We start from the raw sequence: 18,865 nt of genomic DNA, 5'->3' as shown, positions 1-18,865 counted from the left end.
CACCTTGGCCTCCCAAAGCGCTGGGATTACAGGCATGAGCCACCGCACCCTCGCTGTATTTCTAGAGCAGTGCCAGGCATATGATAGGCCTTCCAGAAATATATGTCGAATGAATGAGTGAATATGAAAACAATTCAGAGCAGTTGTTCCCTGAGTTTAGGGAAGACCAGAGAGAGATCTGGGTGGCCCCTAAGAATCTGTTACCCATGATCACGGTGAAACAGAAATAGATGACAGAGAGCAGGGGTGGTATCTTTTAGAAGAAAATAGGTGACCATCTATACTGGGCCAGTTCTATAGTTAGCAAGATGACATGGGAGGAGAGCTATTTTTCTGAGCTTTATGTAACAGATGTGGTTTTGTATAAATCACACTTCTGTAAACTGAATCCTCTCTTAAATGTACTAACGGAGATTGCTATTTAAGGGTATCGAATGCCAATGTCTTCTGTGAAATGAATAATAATCTCCTAATTTGGCCTTAGTGGCAATTCACATTTTCCAGAAAAAAATTTACTTACATCAGGGTATACTTGTCTGAGCTGAGAAACTGACTTCATTCTTCACATTTCCACCATCTTTATTCTTTGCTCTCATTCTTCCTTTTTGTTACTGTTTTTCTTCTCTTTTTTTTTTTTTTTTTTTTTGAGACAAAGTCTTGCTCTGTCGCCCAGGCTGGAGTGATCTCGGCTCACTGCAACTCTGCCTTCTGGGTTTAAGCAATCCTCCTGCCTCAGACTCCCGAGTAGCTGGGATTACAGCAGGCACATGCCACCACACCTGGCTAATTTTTGTATTTTTAGTAGAGATGGGGTTTCACCATGTTGGCCAGGCTGGTCTCAAACTCTTGACCTCAAGTGATCCACCCACCTGGGCTTCCCAAAGTGCTGGGATTACAGGCATGAGCCACTGTGCCCGGCCACTGTTTTTACTTTTAGCTGAATTTTTTCTTAGACTCTGACATACAATGTTCTTCTGTAACATCACCTGAATTAACAGTGCCATGGGCCCTTCCGAGGCCAAATGAGTCCAATTTGGGGGTGGAGCAAAGGAATCTAGGGGTGTGTGTACAAACTCGGGGTACAGGATTCTCAGATGATATCCCGGCCTAGCCAAGTCTGGGAACCACTGACCAAAGGCTTTCTTTCTACACACAGCGATTCCTGCAGAAATAGAACAAAAGGTGGGATGTCAAGGATGTTGGGTGGGAGGCCAAGGTGGGAGGCTCACTGGAGCCCAGGAGGTTGAGACCAGCCTGGGCAGCATAGTGAAACCCCATCTCTACAAAAAAACTTGGAAGAAAAAAAAAAGGATGTGCTCAAGGGAGAGGCATCAGGTTTTCTAGTGCTGGGATGTGGCTGGGGCTTGGCTCATTCACTTGACAGAAAGGTCACTTTTAGAAATTGGACACTGCAAGAGACCCAGAGCTGGATAAGGGATGGTTCCCGTGCTGGGGGATCTCCTGTAAGTCAGGCATCACCCACCTTGAGTCTTCAGATCATTGGAGATAAGTAGCAGTATATTAATAAAAGAGAAGAGACAAAACTAACCTCACTGTTAGAAAGCTGGGGAAACAGCTGGGTGCGGTGGCTCATGCCTGTAATCCCGGCACTTTGGGAGACTGAGGAGGGCAGGTCACCTGGGGTCAGGAGTTCAAGACCAGCCTGGCCAACATGGTGAAACCCCCATCTCTACTGAAAATACAAAAATTAGCCACGTGTGGTAGCTCACACCTGTAATCCCAGCACTTTGGGAGGCTGAGGCAGATGAAACACTTGAGGTCAGGAGTTTGAGACCAGCTTGACCAACATGGTGAAACCCTGTTTCTACTAAAAATATAAAATTAGCCAGAGTTGGTGGCATGTGCCTGTAATCCCAGCCACTCGGGAGGCTAAGGTGTGAGAATCGCTTGAACCCAGGAGGTGGAGGTAGGTAGCAGTGAGCCGAGATCACACCACTGCACTCCAGCCTGGGTGACAGTGAAACTGTGTCTCAAGAAAAAAAAAGAAAGAAAGAAAGCTGGGGCGACGAGAGGGTGGTAGAGGGCATGAAGAGAGGAAGTTGGGCAATGCTGGTGGTTTGTGGGGAGGGCGCAGCCCAGGGTTTCCCACTCTTGCTGACAAGCTGCCTATCCGGAAGGCTTCCCCTGGAAGCTCTGGCCAGGGCCATTACGAAAGGCCACTCCAGTCTGGCTCTGTGAATAGTGAAAGATCAGGATATGTCTGGTGGATTTACCCAAGGCTGCGCTTTCCAGGGAGGGTGACTTGCCCAACCAGTGACTATGATGAATGGGGAATGAGCCCTCTGGGTGCAATACCTGCCAGCGTGACTTTGCAGTTTGGGGTGCTAGGGAAGCGGAACCAAGGTTTCCTCCATGCCGACAGGAGCAGCAGCCTTACAAGGGAGGAGCCCCTTTCGAAGCCACAGCTCCCTGTGGGTGAGAGGAGGGCATATGGGCCCGCTTCTCCTTTTCCCCAAGGCCTGGTGTCCGAGTCTCTTACCCTGTGCCCTACATTCCAGGCCCCTTTGAAAGCCTAAGTGGGCACCCCGAAGGTCATCACGGATGTTCTGTTATGGAGGGAGGCAGCTGGCATATGGGGAAAAGGAGACCAAGAAACCAAGACTCACGCAAGGAACCAGGCTGAGGCTGGGTGCGGTGGGTCACGCCTGTAATCCCAGCACTTTGGGAGGCCGCTGCAGGAGGATGGCTTGAGGCCAGGAGTTCGAGACCAGCCTGGGCAACACAGGGAGATCCTCACCTCTACAAATAATAAAAAATTAGCGGCTGGGTGCGGTGGCTCACGCTTGTAATCCCAGCACTTTTGGAAGCCGAGGCAGGAGGATCACCTGAGGTCAGGAGTTCAAGACCAGCCTGGTCAACATGGTGAAACCCCGTCTCTACTAAAAACTACAAAACAAATTAGCTGGGAGTGATGGTGGGTGCCTGTAATCCCAGCGACTTGGCAGGCTGAGACAAGGGAATCGCTTGAGCCGGGGAGGCGGAGGTTGCAGTGAGCTGAGATCACGCCATTGCACTCCAGCCAGGTGACAGAGCAAAACTCCATCTCAAAAAAAAAAAAAAAAAAAAAATTAGCTGGGTGTGGTGGCATGCACCTGTGCTCCCAACTATTTTGGGAGGCTGAGGTGGGAGGATTGCTTGAGCCCAGGAAATCGAGGCTGCAATGAGCCATGATTGCACCACTGCACTCCAACCTGGGCAACAGAGCAAGACCTTGTCCAAACAAAAAAAAAGTAGTCATCTAAATGTAGTTACTGTTGTTCCCAGCATCGGTTAGATCAATCACTGTGCCTGACATATACCTCCCTGGTAAACATGAGGAGGAGGACACAGGCTCGGGCACCAGCATGCCTTACCCCAAAGTGATGGCCAGTAATCAGCCTCTGTATGTGTGGACATCCACCCTCATAGGCTGCCCTGCCTAGTCCAGGGGCCAGCAAACATTTTCTGCAAAGGGCCAGATGGTAAATGTTTTTGGCTTTGTGGCTTCCTGCTGCTACTATTTCCTCCTCCTCCTCATCCTCCTCCTCTTCCTCCTCCTCCCCACCCTTAAAAAGCCAGGCATGGTGGCTCGCGCCGGTAATTCCAGCACTTTGGGAGGCTAAGGTGGGAGGATCGCTAGAAGCCAGGAGCTCAAGACCAGCCTGGGCAACAAAGTGAGACCCCGTCTCTACAAAAAAAATTTTTTTAATTAGCCTGGCGTGGTGGTGCGCACCTGTAGGCCCAGCTACTTGGGAGGTGGAGGTGGGACGATCGCATGAACCCAGGAGTTCAAGGCTGTAGTGAGCTATGATCGTACCACTACACTGCAGCCTGGGCAACAGAGCAAGACTCTGTCCCTAAACAAGAACACAAAAACCAGTCCTAGCTCACAGGCCATGCACAAGCAGGCTGAGGCCAGGTTTGGCTGGTGGGCGGTGGTTTGGACCCCTGGCAGCCTGTCCTTTCTCATTCTTGTCTAGGACGATGTTACGAGATACTTTGTTTTTGTTTTTGTTTTCTTTTCTTTTCTTTTTTTTTTTTTTTTTTTTTTTTTTTTTTGAGACGGAGTCTTACTCTGTCGCCCAGGCTGGAGTGCAGTGGTGTGATCTCAGCTCACTGCAACCTCCACATCCCAGGTTCAAGCGATTCTCCTGCCTCAGCCTGCTGAGTAGGTGGGACTACAGGTGCGCACCACCACACCCAGCTAATTTTTGTATTTTTAGTAGAGACGAGGTTTCATCATATTGACCATGCTGGTCTCAAATTCCTGACCTCAGGTGATCCGCCTGCCTCAGCCTCCCAAAGAGCTGGGACTACAGGCGTAAGCCACCGCGCCTGGCCATTTTTTGTTTGTTTTTGTTTTTGTTTTTTGAGACAGAGTCTCGCTGTGTCACCCAGGCTGGAGTGTAGTGGCACAATCTCGGCTCACTGCAACCTCCACCTCCTGGGCTCAGTCGATCCTCCACCTCAATCTCCTAAAGTGTTGGGATTACAGGCATAAGCACAGTCAGAGGAGAAGGAAGGAAAGGACAGGAAGGAGTAGTACAGTCTTTATCCCTTTGAGGACAAGATCCACCTTTTTTAAGGGTGGGGAGTCAGGGTCTCCATCTGTCATTCATGATAGAGTGCAGTGGCACAGTCATAGCTCACTGCAGCCTCCAACTCCTGGGCTCAAGCAATCCTCCTGCCTCAGCCTCCCAAGTAGCCACCACTACAGATATACCACCATCCCCAGCTAAATTTTTATTTTTTGTAGAGATGGGGTCTTACCATGTTGCCCAGGCTGGTCTTGAACTCCAGGCCTCAAGTGATCCTCCTGCCTCGGCCTCTCAAAGTGCTGGGATTCCAGGCATGAGCTGCCACACCTGGCCACAGGGTCCACTTCCTATCATCTGTGTGCTCTCTAGCAGCCCCTGGTGTGGTGCCCTGGATCCTGGCAGCCATGTGCAGGTGCATGGCTGTCCACAACTGTCTGTGAAAGGCCCTCTTGTGGTTGTATGGCAAAGAGCCTTACTATCTGTGTGGCAGCCTTGCCCTGCGTGTAGTAGGTATTCAGTAAAATCAGTTTCTCAGGCCAGTGTGGTGGCTCATGCCTGTAATCCCAGCACTTTGGGAGGCCGAGGCAGGTGGATCACTTGAGGTCAGGAGTTCGAGACAAGACAGGCCAACATGGTGAAACCCCGTCTCCACTAAAAATACAAAAATTAGCCAGGCGGGGTGGTGGGTGCCTGTAATCCCAGCTATCAGGAGGCTGAGGCAGGAGAATCACTTGAACCCGGGAGGCAGAGGTTGCAATGAGCCGAGATCGCGCCACTGCACTCCAGCCTGGGTGACAGAGTGAGACTCCGTCTCAAAAAAAGAAAAAAAAATCAGTTTCTCAGTGTTTTTTATCTTTTGTTTCCTGTGACAAAATACATATAACATGAAATTCGCTATTGTAACAAATTCAAGTGTATAATTAAGCAACATTTGGCACATTCGCTATGTCATGCAACCGACATGACTGTTTAATTTCAGAACATTTTCACTATCCGTAAAGGAAACCCTGTTCCCATTAAGTAATCACTTCCCACCCCTCTCCTACCAGACCCCAGTGGCCACCAGTCAGCTCTCTGTCTCTATGGATCTGCCCATTCTGAGCACTTCATACAAATAGAATCACACATTGTGTCCCATTTCATGTCTGGTTTCTTTCATGTAGCATGTTTTGGAGGCTTATCTACCTTGTAACTGTGTGTGTGTGTGGTGGTAAAATATACATACCATAAAATTCACCATTTTAGGGCCCAGCGCATGGCTCATGCCTGTAGTCCCAGCACTTTGGGAGGCTGGGACGGCCAAAGAGCTTGAGCCCAGGAGTTTCAGACCAGCCTGAGCAACATAGTAAGACCCCGTCTCTACAAAAATTAGCTGGGTGTGGTGGCATGTGCCTATAATCCCAGCTACTCAGGAGGCTGAGGCAGGAGGATCACTTGAGGCCAGAAGTTTGAGACCTGCCTAGGCAACATAGTGAACCCCATTTCTACAAAGGAATTTAAAAATTAGCCAGGTGTGGTGGCATACACCTGTCGTCTCAGCTATCTGGGAGGCTGAGATGGGAGGATTGCTTGAACCCAGGAGGTTAAGGTTGTAGTGAGCCATGTTTGCACCATTGTACTCCAGCCTGGGCAACAGAGGGAGACCCTGCCTAGGCAACATAGCAAACCCAATCTCTACAAAAGAATTTAAAAATTAGCCAGGTGTGGTGGCATGCACCTGTCGTCTCAGCTGCCTGGGAGGCTGAGATGGGAGATTGCTCGAATCCAGGAGGTTGAGGCTGTAGTGAGCCACGTTTGCACCACTGTACTCCAGCCTGGGCAACAGAAGGTAAGGCATACAGTAGGGTGGAGGACGTTGGTTGGCAACAGGTTTGTGTTGGACCCTGGCAGTTACAGAAGGCAGCACGGTGTGGGAGAGGAGGCGTTCTCAGATGGACCTGGGTTTGAATTCTGGCTTCACTTCTTGCTGGCTGTACTCCTTGCAAGTAGCTTGTCTTGGAAAATAGGGGCCCAGATTTCTTGCCCTCTAGGGACCAAAGGAGGATGAGAAGTAAATTACCAGTGCAGTGCCTGGGAGGAGGAAGAGGCCCAAGTGAGGGTCAGTGGCTCCTGCTACTACCACTAATCTGGTGACAATGGCTCTATGATGATTATTATTATTTTTGATCAAGAGAAGAATTAAAAACACCCTGATGTTGGGCAGCAAATTCCAAGTGTTGTAGCTAGGACCAGAGCAGTCTCACGGAGCACAGAAGGCTCCCCACGGTGGGGACGCTCTGTTTGGCTTTCATGCCTCACCTGTCCCTCTACTCTCCCAGGCTCACCTCATCTCCATTTGGTTCTATACTCTCCCTGTCATCCTCACTCAGGTGGTAGGTCCCAGCTGTTAACCTGAGCTATTGCCACCTGTACTGCAACCTGCCATGGCCAATTTTCTTTTCTTTCTTTCTAGTTTTCTTTTCTTTCTTGTGTGTATGTGTGTGTGTGTGTGTGTGTGTGTGTGTGTGTGTGTGTGTGTGTGTGTCCCAAGTTGGAGTGGTGCAGTGGTATGATCATAGCTCACTGCAACCTTGAACTTCTGGGCTCAAGCCATCCTCCCACCTCAGTCTCCTGAGTAGCTGGGATTACAGGCACCTGCCACCATGCCCAGCTAATTTTTGTATTTTTAGTAGAGACGGAGTTTCACCATGTTGGCCAGGCTTGTCTTGAACTCCTGGCCTCAAGTGATCTGCCTGCCTCAGCCTCTCAGAGTACTGGGATTACAGCCTCTTTTTTAAAAAAAAATTATTATTATTTGAGATGGAGTTTCACTCTTGTTGCCCAGGCTGGAGTGCAATGGCACGATCTCAGCTCACTGCAACCTCCATCTCCTGGGTTCAAGCGATTCTCCTGCCTCAGCCTCCCGAGTAGCTGGAATTACAGGCGCCCACCACCAGGCCTGGCTAATTTTTGTATTTTTAGTAGAGATAGGGTTTCACCATGTTGGTCAGGCTGGTCTTGAACTCCTGACCTCAGGTGATCCACCCGCCTCGGCCTCCCAAAGTTCAGGGATTACAGGCATGAGCCACCGCGCCCAGCCTTTATTTTATTTTTTTTGTGAGACAGAGTTTCTCTCGTCACCCAGGCTGGAGTGCAGTGGCACGAACTCGGCTCACTGCAACCTCCACCTCGTGGGTTCAAGTGATTCTCCTGCCTCAGCCTCCTGAGTAGCTGGGACTACAGGTACGCGCCACCACCCCTGGCTAATTTTGTATTTTTAGTAGAGATGGGATTTCACCATGTCGGCCAGGCTGGTCTGGAACTCCTGACTTTGGGTGATCCGCCCACCTCCGCCTCCCAAAGTGCTGGGATTACAGGTGGAGCCACCGTGCCCGGCCTCCTCTGCTTTTGTTTTGCCCTTCTCCTTTCCCATCTGTGCTGCCTGTTCTCAGGTTTTCCTTCTCTGGCCCCTTGCCTGGGGACCTGCCACCCCCACCCGGGGCACATCCCCGTGCCTGCTCCTGCCGTGGGACCTTTGCGAGCCAGCCTGGCCTTGGCAGCCCCAGGGCTGGGCTCCTGCCAAGAGCTGTGTGTATGTGACCTGACAGTGTCCAACTGGCCCCACAGGCCAGGCCCAGGCCCAGCTCCCCACACAAGCAAGGCCAGAGGGTTTCCCATTGGCCACTGCCTGGCTGGGCTGTCCCAGGCGAGCGGAGGATGGGGAGTGCTGGGGAGGGAGGAAGAGAGGCTGGGAGAAAGGCGCCCTTCCTGCGGTGCCTGCTGGTAATTGGCTCTCCGGAACCAGCCGGGGACACGAGGGCCTGCTGGGTCAGGAAGTGGTGGACAATGCCACCCTTTCAGGGGAGACACGGCTTGGTCTTAGGTCCTGTGTGACTCCAGTCCAGAGAACAGCCTGTTCTCAGATGATGTTCCCTAACCCAGAGCCCCCACCAGAGGTGAGACACCCAGCCCCGCACTGCCCGCCCTTGGTGCTGGGAGGGGCCCCCAGGCATTGGCCTGTGGCGGGGCGGGAACAGTTCAGAACCAAATGATGTCCTTCAGAGAGCCTCGGGCCGGGAGGGGAAGGGAGTAGATTTTCTCAAGAGACTGTGAATCACATACCTGGGACTTTTTTTTTTTTTTTTTTTTTTGAGACAGAGTCTCACTCTGTCACCCAGGCTGGAGTGCAGTGGCACCATCTCAGCTCACTGCAGCCTCCGCCTCCCCAGTTCAAGTGATTCTCCTGCCTCAGCCTCCCAAGTGGCTGGGACTACAGGCACGCACCACCATGTCTGGCTACTTTTTGTATTTTTGGTAGAGACAGGGTTTTGCCATTTTGGCCAGGCTGGTCTTGAACTCCGAACCTCAAGTAATCCGCCCATCTCAGCCTCCCAAAGTGCTGAGATGACAGGTATGAGCCACCGCACCTGGCGTACCTGGGACTCTTTCTAAAAAAATTTTATAGAACAGGCGCAGTTCAAGACCAGCCTAGCCAACATGGTAAAACCCTGTCTCTACTAAAAAAAAAAAAACAAAATACAAAAATTAGCTGGACATGGTGGCGGGCACCTGTAATCCCAGCTACTGGGGAAGCTGAGGTAGGAGAATCACTTGAACCTGAGAGGCAGAGGTTGCAGTGAGCCAAGCTCACACCACTGCACTCCAGCTTGGGAGACAAATGGAGTGAAACTCCCATCTCAAAAAAAAATGTATATATATATATATTTTATATAAATAATATATAAAATTTTAATATATATAAATATATATATATTTTAATAGTGATGGGATCTTACCATGTTGCCCAGGCTGGTCTTGAACTCCTGGTCTCAAGAGATCCTCCTGCCTCGGCCTCTCAAAGTGCTGGGATTACAGGCATGAGCCACCATGCCTGGCCTCTACCTGGTACACTTTAGAGGCGAGAGTGCTGGGAAGCAGCCAGTCCTGATGATTTATGGACTTATGACCTGCCTTCGCGACTGTGGGCCTACAGGAAAGGAGAAGGCAGGGTCCTTGTGCTTGGGATTCTAGTCTGGGTAGGGAGGGAAGGTAATACTCAGTGTCAAACGTATTGAGAGAAATAGGAATTCAAAAAAAGAGAAAAAAAAGGCCAGGTGCAGTGGCTCACAACTGTTATCTCAGTACTTTGGGAGGCTGTTGGGGGAGGGTCACTTGAGCCTGAGTTCAAGACCAGCCTGGGCAACACAGGGAGACCCCATCTCTACAAAAAATACAAAAAAATTAGCTGGGTGTGGTGGCACATGCCTGGAAGTCCCAGCTTTCCGGGAGGCTAAGGCTGGAGGATCACTTGAGCACAGGCATTCAAGGCTGCAGTGAGCTATAATCACATCACTGCACACCAGCCTGGATGACAGAACAGGACCCTGTCTCTTATAAAAAAAAAAAAAAAAAAAGGCCTGGATGAGGTGGCTCATGCCTGTAATCCCAGCACTTTGGGAAACTGAGACAGGTGGATTACCTGAGGTCAGGAGTTCAAGACCAGCCTGGCCAACATGGCGAAACCCTGTCTCTACTAAAAATACAAAAATTAGCCAGGTGTGGTGGTGTGGGCCTATAATCCCAGCTACTCCAGAGGCTGAGGCAGGAGAATCACTTGAATTCAGGAAGCAGAGGTTGCAATGAATCAAAATTGTGCCACTGCACTCTAACCTGGGCAACAGAGCAAGACTTTGTCTCAAAAAAAAAAAAAGAAAAGAAAAGAAAGAAGGAAGAGAGAAAAATACATTGTTGGCCTGAGTAGCTTGGTTAAGTCTTAAAAAATAAAGGTACCTTGGGAGGCCGAGGCGGAAGATCATGAGGTCAAGAGATCGAGACCATCCTGGCCAATATGGTGAAACTCCGTCTCTTCTAAAAATATAAAAATTAGCTGGGCATGGTGGCGCACACCTGTAGTCCCAGCTACTCAGGAGACTGAGGCAGAAGAATCACTTGAACCAGGGAGGAGGAGGTTGCACTGAGCCGAGATTGCGCCACTGCACTGCAGCCTGGCGACAGGGCAAGACTCTGTCTCAAAAAAAAAAAAGAAAAAAAAAGAAAACGGTACCGTTGAGTATGAGCTTGAAGGAGGTCAGGGTTTGGAAAGCAGAAAGAAGAGGGAGCATGTATGGTGGAGGGTGGGGTGGAGAGGTGGTATCCCAGGTACACAGTGTTAGTGAGCCATGGGAAACTGGTCCTCGCAGGGAACTTCTGCCCTGGAAACCCCTCAGTATCTGACATTCCCTGGCCCCCTGGGGGACCCACAGGTTGCCTTAGAACCCAGAATGAGCCCCCAAGAAGCCTTGCCACAGGCTCGGCAATGGGCCCCAAACCATAGAGTGGGCTCTGCCTCATTGGTACAGCCACTATGATGAAGTGTTGCTTGGGGAACTGGGGCACGATGATGACAGTGCCTGAGAGCTCTTGTGAGCCCCCCCAGAGCTGCAGGAGAAGGGTCTGGGACAGTCCTGGCAAGCTCAGGCAGAGCTTACAGGTGCCTTGTAGCCGCTGGTTTAGGAAGAAACTTCTTTCCACAAGCCAGTGCTTAGGCCAGGTCCTTGTCAGTTGCACTGGATTCATACTGGGAGGCGGTGACTCCCACGGTGTTCCCCACTTTCCTTAGCACACTGGAGAAGTAACTCATTCAGGAGAATGGAGGGTCATTTGTGTCATGTTCCTCCCCTGCTCAAGAGCCTTCTGTGGATCCCCAGTACCCATCAGATCACAGTTTTCCTCGACCTGATATCCAGAGCCCTCCGTCATCTGATCAGCCGTTTCAGAGTCTAAAAATGGGAAGAGACCTAGATGTCATCTAATGTAATCTGAACCTGTCCATCTTTTTCACAATAACCCAGAGAGGTTGCCTCCCTTCTGCATGTGTGTTTCTAATAATGAGGAGTTCTCTTTCATGAGACAGCTTTAAGTTCATCCAGAAACTGCCTCTCTGGACTTCTGCCCATTGGTCTAGGTTTGAGCCTCTGGAGTTTTTCCTGCTTCCAGATGGTCACGCTTCAGAATACTGATATTTCTCTAAATTTTCTTCAGATATTAAGTCCATTTCAATCCAGGTCACTCTTTTTTGGAAATGGTCCAGCTTGTTAGTTTCCTTCATAATGTATAAAGCCTGAAACTGAATAGTGTTTCACGCATGGCCTTATCTGTGTAGAGAACTGGAACCATACGTTCCCTCCTTTTAATGCATCCAGAGAGATCAGACTTGCATGTTCATCAACCGTATCAAAATCTTGCTATTATTAAGTTAGCAGCCAAATAAAACACCTTAATTCTTTTTTTTGTTTTCTTTTGAGACGGAGTTTCTCTCTGTCACCCAGGCTGGAGTGCAGTGGCGTGATCTCGGCTCACAGCATTCTCCGCCTCCCGGGTTTAAGCAATTTTCTGCCTCAGCCTTCCGAGCAGCTGGGATTACAGGTGCCCACCACCACGCCCAGCTAATTTTTTGTGTGTTTTTAGTAGAGATAAGGTTTCACCATCTTGGCCAGGCCGAACTTGAACTCCTGACCTCGTGATCCACCCACCTCAGCCTCCCAAAGTGCTAGGATTAGAGTCGTGAGCCATGTGCCCGGCCAAAACACCTTCATTCTTTTCACAAGTGCTGCTTTGAGTCACGGCTCCCCGGTGCCAGTGAGTTTAGGCCTAAGTGTAGAAAATTTCCTTTGTACCTACTGGATTTCATCTTGTGAATTTTAATGCATTTTTCCAGTCTGTGGATTCTGATCATGTCTCTGTGGTGTAGAGGGCCTTGTCTAGTGCCGAGGTTGTGATCCTGAGCCTGAGCTTGGTCACACTGCAAAGACTGAATCCCCGCCCTACACTTGCTGATGTTACAGGCCTGGGCAGTTTACTTAGCAGTTCTTTTTTTATTTTTATTTATTTATTTTAGAGATAGGGTGTCACTCTGGTCCCCAGGCTGGAGTGCAGTGGCGTGATCATGGCTCACAGCAGCTTCAAACTCCTGGGCTCAAGTGATCCTCCTGTGATCCTCCTGTCTCAGCCTCCCAAGTACCTGGGACTACAGGCATGGCCACCGCACTTGACAAATTTTTTTTTTTTTTTTTTTTTTAGGCTGGGCATGGTGGCTCATGTCTGTAATCCCAGCACTTTGAGAGGCCAAGATGGGCGGATCACCTGAGGTCAGGAATTCAAGACCAACCTGACCAACATGGTGAAATCCCATCTCTACTAAAAATACAAAAATTAGCCGGGCTTGGTGGTGTGCACCTGCAATCCCAGCTACTGGGAAGCTGAGACAGGAGAATTGCTTGAACCCAGGAGGCAGAGGTTGCAGTGAGCTGAGATCACACCACTGCACTCCAGCCTGGGCAACAGAGCAAGACTCTGTCTCAAAAAAAAAAAAAAAACAAAAAAAAACTCTTTTTTTTTTGTAGAGATGGTGCCTTACTGTGTTGCTCAGGCTGTTCTCAAACTCCTGGCCTCAAGTAACCCTCCCACCTAAGCCTCCCAAAGTACTGGGATTACAGGTGTGCACCACCACACCTGGCTATTGAAAAAAAATTTTTTTTTTAGAGATGGGGTCTCGCTCTATTGCCCAGGCTGGTCTCAAACTCCTGTTCTCAAGCAATCCTCCAGCCTCAACCTCCCAAAGTGCTGGGATTACAGACATGAGCCACCCCACCCAGGCTTACTTAGCCTTTCTAAGCCTAAGAGATCTCAGGTACCTTGGTTTCTTCATCTGCAGAATGGAGCTGATTAATACTATTAAGTGTCTACTGGTAGGTTGTAGAGTTGTAAGACTTTATATAAGATAATTCATACAAAGGGGCCTGGTCTAAGCACTCATTAGTGCCATCAGCTTGATAATTATCACCACCGTTACCGCTAGTTCACTTCCTCATTCTTTTAAAAATGGCTATTTCTTACCCAAGAGCCGCCTGGCCTCATTGTTCATTGTTCCTTCGGGTCCTTTTCTTACAGTGTCTCCCCAGCCTGCGGCCCTTGCTGCTATCCTCCCCTCATCTAGGTCCAGAGCCTCTGCATCATCTTTTTTTTTTTGAGACGGAGTCTCACTCTGTCGCCCAGGCAGGAGTACGATGGCGGGATCTCGGCTCACTGCAACCTGCACCTCCCGTGTTCAAGCAATTCTGCCTCAGCCTCCCAAGTAGCTGGGATTATAGGCATGAGCCACCACACTCAGCTAATTTTTGTATTTTAGTAGAGATGGGGTTTCACCATGTTGGCTAGGCTGGTCTTGAACTCCTGGTCTCAGGTGATCTGCCCCCCTCGGCCTCCTAAAGTCTCTGCATCATCTTGGAGGCACCATGGATGCATCCTTCTGCTGTCTCCCTGTAACCCGGAGCTCCTATCTGCCAGTCCTACTGAAGCTCGTTTTACAGCCCACATTATATTGGGTCATTTCCATTTTCACATCTTTCATTTTGATTCCATTTTTCCTGTACTTTTATGCTATTAAATAGCTTCTGGCTGGGCATGGTGGCTCACACCTATAAGCCCAGCACTTTAGGAGGTTGAAGCAGTAGGATTGCTTGAGGCCAGGAGTTCAAGACCAGCCTGGGCAACATAATGAGACCCCGTCTCTATTTAAAAAAACCAACTAGCCAGGCATAGTGGTATGTGCCTGTGGTCCCAGCTACTCAGGAAGCTGAGGTGGGAGGATTGCCTGAGCCCAGGAGGTTGAGGCTGTAGTAAGCTATGATTGCACCACTGCACTCCAGCCTGGGTGACAGAGCAAGACCCTGTCTCCAAAAACTAATAATAATAGATTAAATAAAAATACAGCCAGGCGCGGTAGCTCACGCCTCTAATCCCAACACTGGGAGGCCAAGGCAGGGGGATCACCTCAGGACAGGAGTTTGAGAACAGCCTGGCCAACATGGCAAAACCCTGTCTCTACTAAAAATACAAAAATTAGCCAGGCGTGGTAATGTGCAACTATTATAATCCCAGCTACTTGGGAGGCTGAGACAGGAGAATCACTCGAACCCAGGAGGTGGAGGTTGCAGTGAGCCAAGATTGCGCCATTGCACTTCAGCCTGGGCGACAGGGCAAGACTCCGTCTCAAAACAACAACAACAACAAAAATAGCTTCCTCCCTGAATTCTCACCTCCAGGCTCCATCCAGCTCTACCCCAGCTGCCGCCGCTGCTGGCCCATTCCCCTCCACCTGCTGTCATCTCTTCTTGCCACTCAGAAGCCCACTGGCCTCCCACACGCAGCCTTACCTGCCTCCTGGCTTCTCCTCCATCCCCCCCGGCCCTCAGGCTGCATGCTCCATGCCCTTCCACTTTGGTGCCTTTACTTGTGGCACTTCCTCTGCCCAGAAGGCCTGTCATCTGTGTCCAGAACCCCAGACCCAGTCCCCTGCAGGCCCGAACCCCTCCACAGTACAGAGCGGGTGCTGGTTCAGGGCTTGGAACCAAAGAGCATGACCTTGGGTGAGTTTCTCCGCCTTTCTGAACAACAGCCCTCCAGACCCCAGAGTTCCTATGAGGCATATATGACAGAAGTGGGTAATGGCTGGGACAGTAGCTGGGCCGAGTTATCCCTCCTTTCCCTTTAAGAAGTCTTCCTTGAGCAGTGTCTCAGTTTAAAAGGTTTCTCTCTCCTTTCAACACTACAGCACAGAACTTTCCTGATTCTCAGCTATACACACACCCTCAGTGGATCCATAGTTACAGACTCACGGTATATTATTTTACGTGGCTTATGGGAATTTTAAAGATTTTAAAAATTTGTTACTATAAGATTTTTGCGTGTGTGTGTGAGCAAGGTTCATAATGACCACAAGTTTGAGCAATTGGTCAAGCAGTAGGAACAGTTATTTTTAGGGTAAATCTAAATCTCACCCATCATGGGTCCTCCCTAGAGGCCCTGAAGCAGTTTCTACCATTTTTCTTCCCTCCGTCCCTCCCTCCCTCCCTCCCTTCCTTCCTTCCTTCTTCCTTCTTTTCTAAGACAAGGTCTTGCTCTGTCATTCAGACGAGCATAGTGATGCAATCTCAGCTCACTGCAGCCTCCAATGCCTGGATCGCTCAAGTAATCCTCCCACCTCAGTCTCCAGAGTAGCTGGGAATACAGGCGCATGCCACCATACCCAGCTAATTTTTTTGTAGGGATGAGGTCTCACTATGTTGCCCAGGCTGGTCTTGAACTCCTGTCCTGAAGTGATCTTCCCACCTGAGTCTCCTAAGGTACTGGGATTACAGGCATGAGCCACCGCATCCAGCCCCATTTCTAGCATTTCCAACTACCTGGTGTGGTCCTCTTCCTCACGGCCCATATTCCTTACAGGCCTTCCCAAACCCCCTGGAACTTAACCATGTCCAGGTCAGCATCTTACAGATTTGGGTTTCTTGTCCTTCTATGTATTTATATGCCTTGTAAGTCCTTTCTGACTGCAGACAACCTTGATGGGCTCCGGAAGTATGGAGACTTTGCCCAGGGGTCTGTCTGCAGCCAGAATTTTGCCATTGTCATGGTGCCCCAGCCTATGTCATGGTGCCCCTGGCCTATGGTGCCAGGGGAAGAACATAGTTTAAACGGCTGTAATGCACTTGAGGAAATGTACAGGGAAGACAGTGCTTGGGACAGTTCTGTCACTGAGGACTAAGGTCCAGGGAAGGACGTGCTAAGAGGAAGCTGTAAGCACTGCGTCTCCATAGGAGAGAAGTACTGCTTCATGGAGAGGTTTAGGGGAATGAACTTTTCACTTCTTACTTGCATCTTTTTTTTTTTTCCTTTTTTGAGACAGGGTTTTTGCTCTGTTGCCCAGGCTGGAATGCAGTGGGGGCGATCACGGCTCACTGCAACCTCTGCCTGCTGGGCTTAAGCGATCCTCCCACCTCAGCCTCCCTAGTAGCTGGGACTACAGTTGTGCACCACCACACCTGGCTAATTTTTGTATTGGTTTGTAGAGACAGGGTTTCACCATGTTGTCCGGGCTGATCTCAAAATCCTGGCCTTAAGCGATCCTCCCACCTCAGCTTCCCAAAGTGCTGGCCAGAGATTCCTTCCTGACTGCTCTTACGCTCACCCTGCAGAGCCAACGACTGTGCTCAGGAGAGCCCCAAATCATGTGCTGTAGGGGAAGCATCGCATGTCATTCTTGTCCTCCCAGAGGACCCCATCTGATGGGGAAAGGACCCTGTAATTAGTTTCCTGGGGCTGTCAACAAATTCCCACTAATTGGGTGGCTGCATTCTCTCACCATCTTGCAAGGTAGGGCAATACTGTCTCTGAAAGCTCTAGGAAAGGCTCCATTTTTTTTTTTTTTTTTTTTGAGTGTCTCGCTCTGTCACCCAGGCTGGAGTGCAGTGGCGTGATTACTGCTTACTGCACTCTCAACCTCCTGGGCTTAAGCAATCCACCTGCCTCAACCTCCCTAATAGCTAGGACTACAGGCACACGCCACCACACCCAGCTAATTTTTGTATTTTTTAGTAGAGACACGGTTTCGCTGTGTTGGCCAGGCTGGTCTTGAACTCCTGACCTCAGGTGATCCTCCCGCCTCTGCCTCTCAAAGTGCTGGGATGACAGGTGTGAGTCACTGCGCCCGGCCGGGAAGGATTCTTTCTAGCTTCTCGTGGCCGCTGGCTGTCCTTGGCATTCCTTGGCTTGTAGACTCATCACTCATCTCTGTCTCATTTCATGCAGCATCCTCCCTGTGTGTCTCTGGATCCCTACATCTTCTTCGAGGATCACCAGTCATATTACATCCCATAATATGACCCTACTCCAGTGTGACCTCATCTTAACTAATTACATCTGCAAATGCCCTATTTGTAAATAAGATCATATTCATAGGTACGGGGTGGGGGGGGGGGTTGGGCGTGATTATATATTTTTGTGGGGCGGGGGTATACAATTCAACTTACAACAGAGGTTATACTGTTTAAAAATCAAGTCTGGTCAGGAGAAGAAAATATATAAGGAGATATGGATTTAAGAACATATTCATTAGCTGGGCGTGGTGGCAGGCACCTGTAGTCCCAGCTACTCGGGAGGCTGAGGTGGGAGAATCGCTTGAACTCAGGAGGCAGAGGTTGCAGTGAGCCGAGGTCACGCCACTGCACTCCAGCCTGGTGACAGAGCGAGACTCCGTCTCAAAAAAAAAAAGAACATATCTGAGAATTTAGAAAAACAGCAGCTGGATGTGGCAGTGTGCAGCTATAGTCCCAGCTACTTGAGAGGCTGAGGTAGGAGGATCACTGGAATCCAGGTGTTCAAGTCCCGCCAGCCTGGGCAACCTTGAGGTCAGGAGTTCGAGACCAGGATGGTCAACATAGCGAAACCCTGTCTCTACTAAAAATATAAAAATTAGCCAGGCATGGTGGCATACGCCTGTAGTCCCAGCTACTCGGGAGGCTGAGGCAGGAGAATCGCTTGAACCCAGGAGGCGGTGTTTGCAGTGAGCTGAGATCATGCCACTGCACTCCAGCCTGGGCAACAGAGTGAGACTCTGTCTAAACAGAAAAAAAAAAAAAAGTTTTTATTTCCAAAGGATAGATTCCTAGGAGTGAGATTACTGGGTCAAAGTTTTTTTTTTTTTAACCTTTCATTATAGAAAAGTTCAAACGTATACAAATATGAAGACTAGTCCAAGAAGCCCTGGTATAGCCCCAGCATCAACAAGGAACTTGTGGCCAAACATATATCCTATGGACAAGGGGTCAGCATTTTCTGCAAAGAGCCAGTTAGTAAATATTTTAGGCTTTGCAGGCCTCATGGTCTCCATCGCAACCATTCAACTCTGCCTTTGTAATGCAGAAGCAGCCTCAGCTGATATTAAATGAATACATAAATGCATGAGAGTGGGTGAATTCTAATAAGATTTCTTTTCTTTCTTTTTTTCTTTTTTTTTCTTTGTTGTTGTTGTTGTTGTTGTTGTTGAGAGTTTTGTTGTTGTCGCTGAGAGCTCTCTCAGCCAGGCTGGAGTGCAATTGTGGAATATCGGCTCACTGCAACCTCCGCCTCCCAGGTTCAAGCAATTCTCCTACCTCAGCCTCCCGAGTAGCAAGTAGCTGGGATTACAGGTGCCCGTCACCACACCCAGCTAATTTTTGTATTTTTAGTAGAGATGGGGTTTCACCATGTTGGCCAGGCTGGTCTCAAACTCCTGACCTCAGGTGATCCACCCACCTTGGCCTCCCAAAGTGCTGGGATTACAGGCATGAGCCACTGTGCCCGGCCATAAGCTTTATTTTCAAAACCAGGTGTTAGTCTGGTCTGGTTGTGGCTTGCAACTGTAGTTTGCTGATCCGTGGGTCTATACCATCAACCACCAGACTTTTTATTCTCCAGATTATTTGAAGTAAATCTTAGACATTGTATCATCTTGCCAGTAAATATTTCAGAAT

General features: G+C 49.5%; 1 protein-coding gene and 1 long non-coding RNA gene across 6 annotated transcripts in view; one reads left to right on the top strand and one right to left on the bottom strand.

Annotated features, from left to right (window-relative positions):
• LOC134730687 (uncharacterized) overlaps positions 1-7,310 on the bottom strand; it is a 40,477-nt gene extending 33,167 nt beyond the window's left edge. The window contains exon 1 of the long non-coding RNA XR_010112607.1: positions 4-7,310. This is a non-coding gene — a long non-coding RNA (uncharacterized LOC134730687). The remainder of the gene's footprint in view (positions 1-3) is intronic.
• The window catches only part of LOC117978262 (huntingtin-interacting protein 1), a 136,208-nt gene that overhangs the window by 48,922 nt on the left and 68,421 nt on the right, over positions 1-18,865 (top strand). For 2 of the 5 annotated variants that reach the window (XR_010112596.1, XM_055115049.2), the window contains exon 1: positions 8,297-8,473. The exons of 1 other annotated variant lie outside the window; for it this stretch is intronic. Coding sequence is in view for 3 of the 4 variants with exons in the window: in XM_055115049.2 (XP_054971024.1) it covers positions 8,441-8,473 (33 nt within the window). In the remaining variant the exon portion in view is untranslated. Of the gene's footprint in view, positions 1-8,124; positions 8,474-18,865 lie in introns of those variants that run through there. 2 more of the 5 variants (XM_055115052.2, XM_055115050.2) reach the window with 2 other exon arrangements.

This window comes from Pan paniscus, chromosome 6, assembly GCF_029289425.2.
Source record: "Pan paniscus chromosome 6, NHGRI_mPanPan1-v2.0_pri, whole genome shotgun sequence".
NCBI lineage: Eukaryota > Metazoa > Chordata > Mammalia > Primates > Hominidae > Pan > Pan paniscus.
The sequence above is the reverse complement of the archived record's forward strand: the minus strand, read 5'-3'. Positions and strand labels throughout refer to the sequence as shown.